At 50.6% G+C, this 13839-nt stretch overlaps 2 protein-coding genes across 2 annotated transcripts; both read right to left on the minus strand.

Annotated features, from left to right (window-relative positions):
• Positions 1 to 3389: 3389 nt before the first annotated feature.
• CUNH19orf53 (chromosome unknown C19orf53 homolog) lies at positions 3390 to 5981 on the minus strand. The gene is given in 3 exon segments (XM_037041839.1): positions 3390 to 3835; positions 5548 to 5603; positions 5681 to 5981. Coding segments are annotated over 3 exon segments (609 nt in total). The 5' UTR covers positions 5814 to 5981; the 3' UTR covers positions 3390 to 3415.
• A 498-nt stretch (positions 5982 to 6479) lies between these two features.
• MRI1 (methylthioribose-1-phosphate isomerase 1) lies at positions 6480 to 13126 on the minus strand. Its single transcript, XM_037041838.1, has 6 exons — positions 12829 to 13126; positions 12515 to 12753; positions 10587 to 10762; positions 9106 to 9282; positions 8804 to 9028; positions 6480 to 7186 (listed from the first exon to the last, which is right to left on the minus strand). Exons 1-6 carry the CDS (start codon positions 12961 to 12963, stop codon positions 7059 to 7061), a joined length of 1080 nt encoding a protein of 359 aa, XP_036897733.1. The 5' UTR covers positions 12964 to 13126; the 3' UTR covers positions 6480 to 7058.
• Between the last annotated feature and the right edge of the window lie 713 nt (positions 13127 to 13839).

Here is a 13839-nt window from a genome sequence, read left to right on the forward strand (position 1 = left end):
CGTGCCCAAGGTCCACAGCAGGAAAGGGTAGGGCTTGGATTCAAGCCTGGGTGGGCGGGCTGGTCCTATTACCTTGGCTGGGGTTCAAGTACACAGTGTGGCATATGCCAAGATTCTCTTCTGATCCCCTGATTTTACAAAGGGGAATGAGGCCCCGAGAGGGTCAGAAAGTTGTTTGCCCTGGCTGGGTAGTTCAGTTGGTTAGAACATTGTCCTGATAAGCCAGGTTGTGGGTTTGCTTCCCCAGTCAGGGCACATACAAGAATCAAGCAATGAGTGGATAAATAAGTGGAACAATAGTCTCTCTCTCCCTCAAATCAATAAATTAAAAAAACATTTTAAAAACAGTTGCTCAAAGCCACACAGTGATCCCAGGAGAATGTGTGAGGTCAAAGGCCCTTGGGAAGATGGGGGTGCCCCTAGGAAGTCACTAGGCCTATTTCAAGTCTCCCCTCTTCCTAGAAACACTTTTAGGAAAGAAGTGGGGAGTGGGGTTTCCAAGTACCCTTATAGACCCCTTTCCCAATGCAGCCAGCAAGCTGGGGCTTCAGAGAAAAAGAGGCCACTTTTATCCCACTGGCCAGCCGTGAGCTCACTGTCTAGGCATCCACAGCTTCTGACCCCAACCTGCTTGTCCTGAGACCCAAGGGAAATGGGGCAACCCTGGAGGCTCAGATGGATGGGGAGCATGGCCCCCTGGCTGTGGCCACCCCGACTCTAATTTTCTGAGGACCCCTCCCTCTGCCAGTCCCCTGCAGCAATCCCATCCCTGGTGACTCAGGCGGGAAACCAGCAGGGGCAGTTTCACTTCCTGGTCTCCACAGCCCCTCTGGCCTACCCAGCTGGCAAGGGTTGCTTCTTACATTCTTGTTTTCTTTCTTTTGGAACACAAGTTTATGGGCAAAGCGTCAGGTCCCTGTCAGGAAAAAATTGGGCATTCAGGCAGAGGGGCACGTTAGAGGCAGGAGAGGACAAGGCTTGGGGAGGTATAATTGTGTCTGAAAAGCCACATGTAATGGCTGCCCTTGTCCCTGGGGGAGAGGTCCAGAGAGGCAGGCCTAGAGGTGGAACTTGGGCTACCTTCTGCCCCACAGGACATAAGGGCAGCTCATAATCACACCTGCAAGACCCGTGGCCTACAGGCTCCTGAGAATTCTCCTTTCTGAGGGAGGGGTGTTAGGATCCCATTTAACAGGTGGGAAAACTCAAGCTTAGAGAGGTGAAGGGACCTGAAGGTCACAGAAAAGGAAGTGGCAAAAACCGGCATAGAATGAAAGGTGTGGGTTTTTCCAAAGTCCGGGGCTCTTGGCTCCAGCATTAATAGCGGGTTTGTATACAGGTGAAAGGATTGAATCACCTTAGGGGGAAATGTGGCTGTTTGGAGAGCCTGAGGGGGGAGATAATGGGGGAACGAGTGGGTTGACATTCCAGACCCCATACCTATCACACCTGAATGACTTTCCTTGCCTCTGGGTCCCTGCTCAAAGGGGTAGGCTCCAGAGGGGCAAAGGAACCAGAATCCTTGGCCTGTGAGAGACTGCCAGTAGGACGGGCTGGAGCTTGGGGCACGAGGAACCTCACTGTGGCAGATGAGCCAGAAGATACCTGGAGCTCGTGCTGTTCCAGCCATTGCCCTTTGAAGATTCTGGAGAGATGAGTTAAAAGATAATTTTCAAGAGTGTGAAATGTCTCTCAGATATATAAGACATGAATAAGGGTTAAAGGGTTTTTCTTGAATTCATGTGGGATCCAGGCAGATGCTGTATGTTACACAGACGCAGGCAAATTGATTTTACCACCGGGGAGGAAGCTCATCAATGGAACCTCCGTTGGAACAGGCGGAATCTGCAAGTCTAGAGATAAAAGTGGTTTGGTATTGCTACCAGCTGCTTGCAATTCTCAGAGCTGTGAAGTCATTCCAGAGAAATACTGATGCTATGAATCAGATGGCCGGGAGGGTGTGTGATGGTAACTGAGTCACTGAAACACAAAATTTTATTTGCAAAACAATTCCTTCCTTCACTCAATAAACTGAGAGAGAGACAGAAAACAGATCAGTGGTTGCCAGGGGACTGAGCAGAGGGAGAACGGGGAGTGGCAACTACTGGGGATGGGCCATCTTCTGGGTGGTAAAAGTTTCAGGTAGTAGCAAAAATATTGTGAATGTACTAAACGCCACCGAAGTGTATTATTTCCATTTATTAAAAAATTTAACCTTTATTGTATTTTCCATTACCATTTAGTCCATTCATACTCCTCTCCCACCAGCAATCATCACTGTTGTCCATAAGTCCTTTTTTGAATTGTCTATTTCTAAATGTCAATTTTATAGAAAAAAATTTAAAGATTTTATTTTTAGAGAGAGGAAGGGAGGGAGAGAGGGAGAAAAACATCAGTGTATGATAGATCCATTGGTTGCCTCTCATGTTACAACTGGGGGCCTGGCCTGTAACCCAGGCATGTGCCCTGACTGGGAATCAAACAGGCGACCTTTTGGTTTGCAGGCTGGCACTCAATCCACTGGGCCACACCAACCAGGACATACAGTTTTAACCACACACACGTACACACACAAAAGCAGGGACAGCAATTTCATACACACAAAAATTGTAATCAACATCTCAAAAACCAGCAGCTGTGGTAGCAGAGCCAGAATTTGTAGGAGAGACTTTTCATTTTCAAGTCTCCCTGGGCCCAGCCTGGTCACGGAGCAGTGGCCTCTCTCTTCCAATAGAGGGAAGGGCAGTCACCAAGCCAGAGCTTCTGGTTGACTCCACAGGCATTTCCAGTCGAGCAGATTCAAGTGAAGCTTCGGGGTAGGGGACACCCAGGATGGAACAGGTGAGACTCTTGGTGTGGAAACAGAGGCAGCAGATGGTCAGCCGAGTGCACACTGGGACTCAGCCAGTGGTGGGTTCAAGGACTGGCTCTAGAATGTTAACACGACCCATCCTGGGATGGAGTGATGTACAGAAAGCACTAGAACAATGCCTGCGCCATGGGCCTAATAGACATTTTGACTTTTTTATAGATCAGGGTGCCTTCAAGCAGTTCATAAGGACATTCTGGTTTGAATTGGTACCATGATGGTGACAACACCCATTCTACAGAGGGAAAAATGGCTTCCTACGTCTTCAGCTTGTGTTGGGCAGGGGGGGTGAACTGGGCATGTCTGGGGAGAGTGTGTGAGTAAGGAGGCTGGTGTGAGCCACTTGAGCTTGGAGGCAGGTAAAGACTCTCCACCAGCTCCCAGCATGGACACGCAGAAGCCTAATCACCCTTCCCTGAGCACGTGGCTGGTCTGCAGAAATTGCTGGGGTTGACCGGGTCAGTGTACCTGGCCTACAGTCCCAGCACAGGTCTGTTCACAGGAACATGTGACTGCAGGAGGAATGACAAAACCAGGTTTATTGCTCTAGGTTAAACCAGTGGACATAGGATTTGAAGGGGGAAGGGAGCACAGAAAGTTGGTGAACATGTCCTTAGGGACACCGCTGAGTTCTCGGCATCCTGGGAAGCTGACCCATGCACTACAGATGTTCTGATCAGCTGTCCCCAGGCCAGGCCACCCCTGCCCCAAGTTCAAGCAGCAAGCCAAGACTCTGGGGGGCAAGGTTCCCTCGGTGCACAGCACTGCCCATGGCGCCAGTTGCAGAGGTGTGGGCGTGGAGGCAGTTGCTGTGGCCTCAGGAAGGTGTCTTGTCTCGGTGGAGGAAGAGGCTGCCTACTTCTTCTTGGCAGGGGCCTTCAGCACCGCCAACTTCTTGGGCAGGCTGGTGCTGGCTTTCATCACCACATCATGTTCAATCTTCTTCCGGATCCCGACCTCCAGGCCCTGAGGGAACAACCGAGGGGCAATCAAACTGGGCGGAGGGAGTGAGGGAGTGCCTGACCTGGGGCTGGATCATTAGCTCCCCCCTGAAATAGTACCTGAGAGTCTGGTGGCTGTGGCTTAAGTCCTGCTTTTGTCCCACACTCTGGGATGTTACACACAAAAATCCCTTATTTCTGGACCTCAGCTTCTAAACTTCTGCTCACCCCTGTGTCACAGATGGGGAAACTGAGACGCCTGCAGTGAGGAAACCACGTGAGGGGAGACTGGATCCTGGCTTGCCCAGTGCCTGTGGTCTCAACCTCCAGGTTGGCAGTCCCTCCTGTCCCATGTTACCTCTGCTTTGTACATGGTGAACTGGGGCTCTGGTACAGGATATGAAGAACTCAAGGCACAGGGATCAGAAGCCAAATGTGTTTGGGTCCAAAACTGGCAGTTTAATCATATTCCCCAAACCACCCTCTTGCCCTGCCTGCGAGACCTCCGATGACCACGAGGGGCGAGGCTTTGGGCTGTCATAAGGAACAAGCTGCTCAGAAGCAACATTTGCAGTCAGACAACTCAGAGGAAGGGAGCCATGTGGATCTCTAACTGGAGCAAGGAACAGCCAGTGCAAAGCTGATGTGGAACTAGGTGCAGTTAAGGGGCCAGTGAGGGTGGAGAGAGCAGGAGGCGACAAGGGCAGGGAGGGGACAGAGGCAGAGTGTGCAGGGTTTAATCTTCCTGAGTGCTGTGGGAGCCAAAGAGGGTTCTGAGCAGAGAAGGCACAGGATCTGATTCTAACTGCTTACAGGTGCTCTTTGGCTACTATGGGGGAGGGGGATAGACAGACCAGGGAGGAGCAACTACACCAGTCTAGGTGGAAGATAAACGGGGTGGACCAGAGGAGGGGTATCAGGGAGGTGGGAAATAGGTGGATTCTAGATTAATTTTAAGGGCAAAAAAGGATAGAATCTGACCTGGACGTGAGAAGGGGGAAGGGGCAGGGGAGATCCAGGACGACCCCGAATATTAAACCAGTTTTAATTTTCTGTAACTTATTCATAAGCTCAATCCTACCCATCTATATAAAAAACTGGATTTAAGACAATCACACAAATGACAATAACCAACAAAACTAACGTTTATTTGTGCCCTGTGCTGTTCTTAGCGCTTTACAGGTGCCCTATGACATCGAATCCTGACAACGCTAAGAGAAAGGTGCTATCACGATGTTTCACAGGTTTGAGGCTTAGGGTGAACAAACACTAGTCATCCATGCAGGTGCGATTTGCACCCAGCACTGCCTTCTTACAAAGCTGAGGTTTCAACTCCTTTCCTATGCCAACTCCCCGCCCGCGTTCTATTACAAAGGACAGTAATAACCAAAGCAGCTAAGGCGTGTACAATACTTTTTGTGAGCCAGGCCTTGCTTCTATGACGCCTGCTGAACAGAAGGTGATGTTCCTGTACCCGGCTCTCCCCGGTTCCAGACTTCATCCTTGGATCCCTCCACAGACCTCTAGGCTCTATCCCTTGCCTCAGGCCGCCTCCAGGCTCCAATCTCCGCCGGTTCCTGACTAACACCCCCCCCAGCCCCACCCGNCACCCCCCCCCCCCCCCCCCCCCCCCCCCCCCCGTCAAGCCCCACGTTCCTCACTGGAGCCAGATTCCATTTCTGATCCTCTGCACTTGCCTCCAAGCTCCATCCCTCACACCTTGCATGCCCCACGCACCTTCTTGAGCTTCTGCTGCTGCACAATGCGCGCCTTCTTGGGAGCGATAACACGACCTGGGGGAAGAGGTGCTCGCCTGAGGCTTGGAAGCCCCGGGTCCCCCTCGCCCAGCAGAACCCGGACCGCTCCTCACCTCCTTTCCTCGGGCCCCGGTTCCGCTCTGAGGCCGCCGCCACCGCCTTGCTCTTGGCTGGCCTCCGCGCCTGGAACTTACGTTGCCCCTGCGCCATGATCGGGCATACGCCGGAAGAGGTGGGGCTGAGCATTGCACCCGGACACTGGGCATGATGGGATACAGTAGGTGCCGGGCGCCCAAGGGCTCATGGGAAACGAAGTGGCAGAGATTTTAGAATTCTGGGCCAAGGAAGTCCGTTTTAGACAGCGTTTGGTAAAAATCTTAAGCTAATGATAAGTTAACATTTACTGGGCGTTCATTTGCTTTGTAAAACGTAGGCTGTTTAGTGCTCTTTATATAGAAAACTCAAGTCTACGAAAATGAGGCGAGTTAGGCTTACTGGTGCAAAATTTAAGGGTGTCTAAAGTTATGTAATTGAGATAGTGTTTTCAACATTTACTTTAAAAATTTTCATTTATTGATGAGAGAGAAACATCGATTTTTTTGTTCGACCCACTGATGCACTCATTAGTCAATTCTTGTATATGCCCTGACCAGGGATCGAACCCGCAACTCCAGTGCATCAACCAACTAACAGAGCTACCCAGCCTGGGCTCAACATTTAAAAATAATATTCTAGTGTGGGGGCGTGAAGGTGGATTTGGGGGGAATGAGTGGTGATGGAAGACTTGACTTGTGGTGAACACACAATACAGTGCAGAGGTGATGTGCTGTGGAATTGAGCACCTGAAACCTGTATAATTTTGTTAATTAGTCACCCCAATAAATTCAATACAAAGGAAAAAATAAAGAAAAATCAAGTTGTAAAACTGCTGCCTGTAGACAGGCAGCCTGATGTTGTAAATGAAGTTTAATGGGAACAAATGCTCGCATCAGAGGTTACGGTAAGGTCAAGGTGTACAAATGTAGGGTTCCATTCTCTCATTTTTTCTTGGTATTTTGTTCATGGATTTGTTTTTGCACTAACTTTGATTTTTAATAATATTCATAAAACTATTATTAACTTGGTTACTGAGCTTTCTGATATCGCCTTTAAAATCCTGCACCCGAGATGTCACTGTAATTCCAGTCCTGAGAGCAACCTACGAGGGCGGTATCAGTATTGTCCGCATGTTATAAATGAGGAAACCAAATCACAGAGAGGTGAAGTGACTTGACCAAGGTCACGCAACAGAAAAAGTGGCAGAAGTAGGACATGCACTGGGGTAGCCTAGCTCCAGCTGCTAGGCTTTTACGAACTAAGCAAAGGCCCTGTCCACTATCCCTGCCCTGTGGTTTCGGGGAAGAAGGTCAGCTTTGGGGCAGGCCATCAGTAAGTTTTATGGGTATGCAGATGCCGGTTGGTTACTTCTGGGTTCATGTAGGGTCTCTGCCCTCAGCAGATGGTGGTGCTTAGGGCTGTCTGGAGTTCTTTGGGGGCAAAGACGCCCAGCTCTGTAATGATGCCACCAGTGATGAGATCATGGGGGGTGACATCGAAGGCAGGATTCCAAACCTTGATTCCTACAGGACAGAGTAGGGAGACAAGAAGGCAGGTATTAGCTCTGTGAAGTTCTCACACTGTTGTCACCTGTTCGTCCCATGGTGGTTCTTGGAGTTGGGGAACCTTTGAAAATCTGGGGATACTCATCCCAAAAGCCCATGAAGGTGTGGGCTTTGGCATCCAGTCACAAGTTTGTATCTGTCCCCTGAAACACCATTTCTGAACTGTCACTGTCCAAGAACAAGGTTTCAGTCTTACATACAACCACCCCATTTTTGCCTGGACCTCTTTAAGAACCTCTGAGAATCTACTTTAGGGCCTTTGTGTGGGCTCTGCCCTCTTCCTAGATGGCCCAGTGTTTCATTCCCTTCAGGTCTTTGCTCAGATATCACCTTGTCGGTGAGGACATCTGTGATCATCCTGTCTAAAGCTCCTGTACAGACACTTCCTTGCCTTGTTTACTTCTCAGTCCTTACCTCCTATAAGTCTGTCACCCTCACCAAACTGCCAGCTCTCCGAGGGCAGGGACTTTGTGTCTTTTTTCACTCTTATACTCCAGTACTTAGCATGAGCCAGGAACTCAGAAACATCTGCTGGATGAATTACTCAATGTAGATCACAACTTATTATACAAGAGGCTGTAAACTGGTGGCCTGGAACTTTTCTCTCTGGCTCAGTTTTTTTAAGACCAGCTTTCCAAAGGTGGGAGTTTTCATTTACAAAAAAAATGTAAGGCTTCTCTTGGAAACATCAGAAGACCCATTTCTCTGGGGTCTGTCTTCCCATGCCCACCAATGGGAGCAGAGTATCAGGGCCCACAGGCGACACCTGGCCCATGTTGCTCATGTCTTGCTGCCCCAGACTTATTTCAGTGGGTGTGGGTTGTCAGCTCTGCTTTCCGTGGTCTTGCGGATTATGACCACTGCTAATTACACCTCTGGGAAAGCAAGTGCATTAAAAAAAAAGATAAAAAAATTCACAACTAATGTACCTGTTTTTAAAATGCTATTAACGAATTGCAGCAGAATAAGAGAATATTAGGACTTCCCTCAGCTTAACAGTATAGTGTTATTTTTATCCTAACTCCATATTTAGTGGTGTTCCTATATTTTGAATGTTTAGGGGTTTTAACTGGTCCTTTTTATGAAAGGGTTTCAATCATATTTATTAATATTTAATGAGTACTAATGAAGGGTTGGGCCTATTCTCCATGTCACGTGAGTTAATTCACTGAAAGCCCTAGGATTTTTGAGTTAGGTCAACTCACTTTACAGATAGAGACACCGAGGCTCTTAGGGATGAAAACTTAGGCAAACTGCCCACAGCTGCACAGCGAGGAAGCATGGGGAAGCTGAGAAATATCTGTCTCTTCATAGGCACTTGGCTGAACAGTATTATTTGTTCTTTAGGTGAGAAAATTGAGGTGAAGAATGGCAAGACAGTTTACCCAAGGTTTCTCAAGTCATGAGTTGGACAATCTCACGTGGAACTTGACCTCCAAGATGTTTCTGTTCCAAAAATTGGCTTGAATTGAAAATGCCTGTGCCCTAGAAGGCCAGTGACGCTCCAAATGCCACCTGCCTCCTGTGAGGGGCTGGGGTACATAACTGGAGGCGCTCTCCCGAGTGATGGCTTACCTGGTGCTGCAATCCTGACCCCGTTGACATCAGTCAGCTCCTGGCCTAGGCGCTCCTCAATGATGATCTGCTGGCCTGTCTCCAGACGGAGGTCACATGACGAGCTGGGGGCAGCTACATAGAAGGGGATGCCATGGTGCTTGGCAGCGATGGCCAGTTGATAGGTGCCCACCTTGTTGGCTGTGTCGCCATTGGCAACCACACGGTCAGCTCCCACGACGACAGCTAAAAGCAAGATGTTAAGGGTTATCATCTAGCCCTGGACTCCTGGAGCTCTGCCTGCTAGCGCCCCACCTGCTGACCTGACACATCTCGGTGGGCCATGGCGGCAGCTGCCATGCTGTCAGCGATGAGGGTGGCAGGAATCTGCTCATAGACCAGCTCGAAGGCTGTCAGCCGGGCCCCCTGGTTGTAGGGCCGGGTCTCTGTGCAGAAGACATGCTTTAGGCGGCCAAGGTTATGCAGTGAGCGGATCACACCTGTAGGGCAAGACCCACCAGAAGGTCAGGATGAGACAGAAATGGACAGATGGGCAGGGTGGCCCATTATCTGGGGGCACAGATCCCCAAAGGCTCCCCATCCCCAGGCCCTTGTGGTGGATGTTCCCTTTGTTTAGTACCTGTGAGCTTCGAGAACACATTCTCGGTGAGTCCTTCTCTGATCCCTCCACCTCACACAGCAACCCCCACACTTCTGACCTCTTTCCCTGCTTTGCCTCTTCAGCACTTACCACCTCTGAACACATCATATACGTTTATTGACTTTTGCCTGTTCCTCCCACTTTCCTGCCCCGATGGCTGAGATTTTGTTTTGTTTGTTTACTGCCGGCTCCCTTGGGAGCCTTGGAAGACACAGTTCTGTCTTCCCAGAACTGTGCCTGACAAATAGTAGGGGCTTAGTAAATGTCTGTTGAGTGAATGAAAGCATTCATTCATGCATGTGTACATGAAGGGCGGGGCACACAGCAGATGCTTAATGTTGAGTGAATGAAAGCATGCATGCATACACGAACGGTGGGGCACATAGGAGGGGCTTAATAAATGGTAAGTAAATGGAATGCATGCATGAACGGTGGAGCAAACATTAGTTGCTTCATAAATGCTGAGTGAATGAAGAATGCATGCATGCATGAGTGGCAAGGCACATAATGGGTGCAAATATTTGTTAAGCAAATGAATGAATGATGTCTTGCCATCAGGGCCTCAGTCCCCAGGCTCCAAAGTGGGCCCCAGGCTCCAAAGTGGGCCCCAGGCAGGTAGGGAAATCTGGAGAATTTAGGGAATCTGCTGCCTTGAACACTGGGACCCAGTTTCCCCTCTTCTGGTGACAGCCACCCTAGTGTTTCCTGGAGGCCACACCCTTCCCCTCAGTTCTCTTGAAATCCACATCCTGCCCACTCTGGCCAGGTGCATCAAGTGGTTGATCTTGGATGGACAGGTGATCCCATCAGAGCCCTGGGCTACAAGATCTTCTTGGCACTGTTGGCATAGGGACCCTTGGCCCTTTTCCTCCTGATGTGAACACTGGCAGGGCCTCTGCTGGCCTATGGAATGGGAGTTGGGGGGCAGAGCTTAGGGACTGGAATAGATGGGTCCTAATGCTACTGCCTGAGTCCCTGGATCCAGTAACATTTGAAGCCAATATCCTAAGCAAGTGCATCAACTTGCACTTGTACAAGACCTAATCGATTTCCATTTTGCAGGGTGGGAAAAGTGGTTTGGGTTTCTTTCTCTTCATTCCAAAAGAGGCCCTGCCCCATCCCCATGGACACCCCCTCACTTACCCAGGGCTGTGCCGTAGCCAGCAGTGGCCAGTGCACCGGTGTTACAGTGGGTCAGCACAGTCACCTTGCTGCCCCCAGGGGCTGCCCGCTCCAGGAGGTGGTGAGCTCCCAGGTCCCCAATTTTCCGATTGTCCCTGAGGTCCTTCTCCAGCATGTCCTCAGCACAGCAGATCACTCTGGAGCCAACAAGGGGCTCTCAGCCTCTGGGCCTGAGCTGGCCGCTTCTTCCTGCCCAACTCCCTTGCAGAAAGCCTCTCACACCGGTGAGGCCTGGACCCTCCTGCCTTTGCCACCTGTCACTCCACTCACTCATGCAACATGTTAACTGAGCACCTCCTGTGTGTGAAGTGCTGGGGGGCACAGCAGTGACCAAGACAAATATCTGACTTCCGGCCAAGACGGCCAAGAGGGAAGAACTTAAAAAAATGAGGAGAGGCTTAGGAACCTCTGGGACATCTTTAAACATCCCAACATCTGAATTATAGGGGTACCAGAAGGAAAGAGGAACAGCAACAAGTGGAAAACTTATTTGAACAAATAATGAAGGACAACTTCCCCAATACGGCAAAGGAAATAGACTTCCAGGAAGTCCAGGAAGCTCAGAGAGTCCCAAAGATGTTGGACCCAAGGAGGAAAACACCAAGGCACATTCTAATTACATTACCCAAGATTAAAGATAAGGAGAGAATCTTAAAAGCAGCCAGAGAAAAGGAGACAGGTACCTACAAAGAAGTGTCCATAAGACTCTCAGCTGACTTCTCAAATCAGGGACTGAAGGGGCTGGAAAGAATTATTCGAAGTCATGAAAGGCGAGAACCTACATCCAAGATTGCTCTATCCAGCAGAGCTTTCATTTAGAATGGAAGGGCAGATAAAGTGCTTCCCACATAAGGTCAAGTTAAAGGAGTTCATCATCACCAAGCCCTTATTATATGAAATGTTAAAGGGACTTATCTAAGGAGAAGATAAAAAATATGAACAGTAAACTGACAACAAACTCAGTTATTAACAATCAAACCTAAAACAAAAACAAAAACAAACTAAGCAAACAACTAGAAGAGGAAGAGAATCACAGAAATGGAGATCACATGGAGGGTTAGCAACAGAGGGGTGGGAGGGGGAGAGCGGGGGGAAAAGGTACAGAGAATAAGTAGCATAAATAGTAGGTAGAAAATAGATAGGGGGAGGGCAAGAATAGTACAGGAAATGGAGAAGCCAAAGAACGTACATGTATGACACACGGGGGGAATGTGGGTGGTAGGGGGTGTGCAGGGCGGAGGGATAAAGTGGGGGGAAATGGGACAACAGTAATAGCATAATCAATAAAATATATATTAAAGACAAATATCTATGCCCCTATGGGGCTGACACTGGTGTGGGAGAGGCAAACAATGAGCAAGTATTGGTGATAAGGTGAAGGAAAAGGCGGGGGGTGGGGGTGGGAAGAGGGTAGGGTGGGGTGGAATGTGCTATAACTTATGGGAGGTGGGGAAAGACAGACACTTTAAACCTGAAGGTGGGCATCTGCTCTGCGAATACCCAGCCTGCAAAAGTGGAATGTGCTAAGGCCCAGGGGCAGGAACAACCCCAGGCTGGTCAAAGAACGCAAGGGGCATGATTTAGCTGGAGGGGGAGAGTGAGAAAAGAAGAGGGTAGACAGGGGATTAGGACATGAAACAAAATTCCTCAAAGGCAAAAACCAGGAGAAAGAGGTGGCACTGAAAAGGACCCCCAAGGGCAGTGGGGGCTGAGCATGTTCAGAGGAGGCACAGTCATGGGAATGAGTGTAAGGACTTCTAAGCCAGGCTGCCTGGGGTCAACTCCCAATCCTGCCTGTGTGGCCCTGGACTATGAGCGCCGTATCTGTTTCCCATCTGCAAAATGGGTTAGCTTCTGCTCAGAGCAGTGACTGGCACAGTTCCCTCTACCTCTTCCGGACAGCCTCCTCCGTGGCGCCCTCCTGCTCGGCTTCCTGGGCTGCAGCGTTGGCCAGGTCGCGGGCAGCGCGGGCCATATTCACGGCAGTGGGTCGAGCGGTGACCAGGAAGCTCAGTGTTTCGCGCACGAAGGCCACAAGCGCTTTGAGTCCCGGGCCTCCGGCGCCTTCCTGCAGCTCCACCGCCAGGCTGAGGCAGCCTACAAGGGCAATCGCAGGGGCGCCACGCACCTGTAGGAAAGGGGCGGGACGTCAGGGGCGCGAGGCGTGGGCACACCCGATCCCAGCCCCGCGGCTGTACCCCACCTTCATGGCGCGGATGGCCTCCCAGGCCTGGCGCACTGATCCCACCACCTCGTAGTGGCATTGATGAGGCAAGAGCAGCTGGTTGAGGATCTGCAGCGAACCCCGCGAGTAGCGGATAGCTTCCAGGGAAGGCATGGTGCGTCCTACGGGCGCTCTAAAGCTCTCTGGCGCGGGCCTCAGGCACGTGGGGGCGGGACCTCCTCCGGAAGCACGCGCGTGCGCACACTAACCTTGTAGGTTCCCAGGATTCAAGGTCCACTCTGCCAATCCCAGCCCTCAATCCCGGCCAAGCTTGGCCAGTTAGCCTCCCCCTTGGAAACGCAGAGGTGTCACAATTTACCGGGCACCTCCTGGATGCCAAGCCCTGTGTTTAGCGCTCCGCTGATCCGTTAGGGGGACATACCACGACCCCCACATGCCAGGTCCCTGACTTATCCAGGCAGAGGGAGTGCTGCTGGTGACCTCAGGTAAGACCTCTTTCAGTTAGAGAAAGTCCCTAACTGAAGATCCCAGCAACTGACTGGCTCTTACTGCTGTCCTGAGACTTTATCAACCACTTGAGGAGCAAGGCTGATGGGCTGGGGGCAGCCACTGGCACCACCATGTCTGGCTTACGAATTCAGCTGGAACCTCAGCCCCAAGTTTTCTTTTTGTTCACCGCTGTGTCCCCGGTGGCTAGAACAGTGTCTGGCACACTCCGGTGATCCACCAATATTTGTGGAATGACCTTTCAAGGTTTAGAGGAAATGGAAGGCTGAGTCACCTGGTGCATGTGCATTTGTTTCGAGCTATTTTCTGCTCAGTGTTACCAGTTTCCTTCAAAAGCAGCAACATGCTGGGGTCTTTTTAGTGACCCCCTTTAAGGTGTCCCCATGGGCTGTGGACAATGAACAGTTCACACTTGCATGGGCACCCCATGTGCCTCCCAGCCCTGACCTCTGTGCATGGTTCCTGCTGCTTGGTCCCCTTCCCACCCTTCACACTCAGCCTGGGCCACTCCACTGGGAAGTC

The sequence above is a fragment of the Sturnira hondurensis genome, unplaced genomic scaffold (assembly GCF_014824575.4).
Source record: "Sturnira hondurensis isolate 20B ecotype Veracruz unplaced genomic scaffold, ASM1482457v3 Scaffold0003213, whole genome shotgun sequence".
Classification (NCBI taxonomy): Eukaryota; Metazoa; Chordata; class Mammalia; order Chiroptera; family Phyllostomidae; genus Sturnira; species Sturnira hondurensis.

Coding starts and splice junctions, on each gene's coding strand:
- MRI1 (XM_037041838.1), bottom strand. CDS start 12,963: ATGCCTTCCCTGGAAGCTATCCGCTACTCGCGGGGTTCGCTGCAGATC. Junction 9,283..10,586: donor TGGCTACGGCACAGCCCTGG/GTAAGTGAGGGG, acceptor CTTGCCCTACAG/GTGTGATCCGCTCACTGCAT. Junction 9,029..9,105: donor GGCCCACCGAGATGTGTCAG/GTCAGCAGGTGG, acceptor TCTTGCTTTTAG/CTGTCGTCGTGGGAGCTGAC.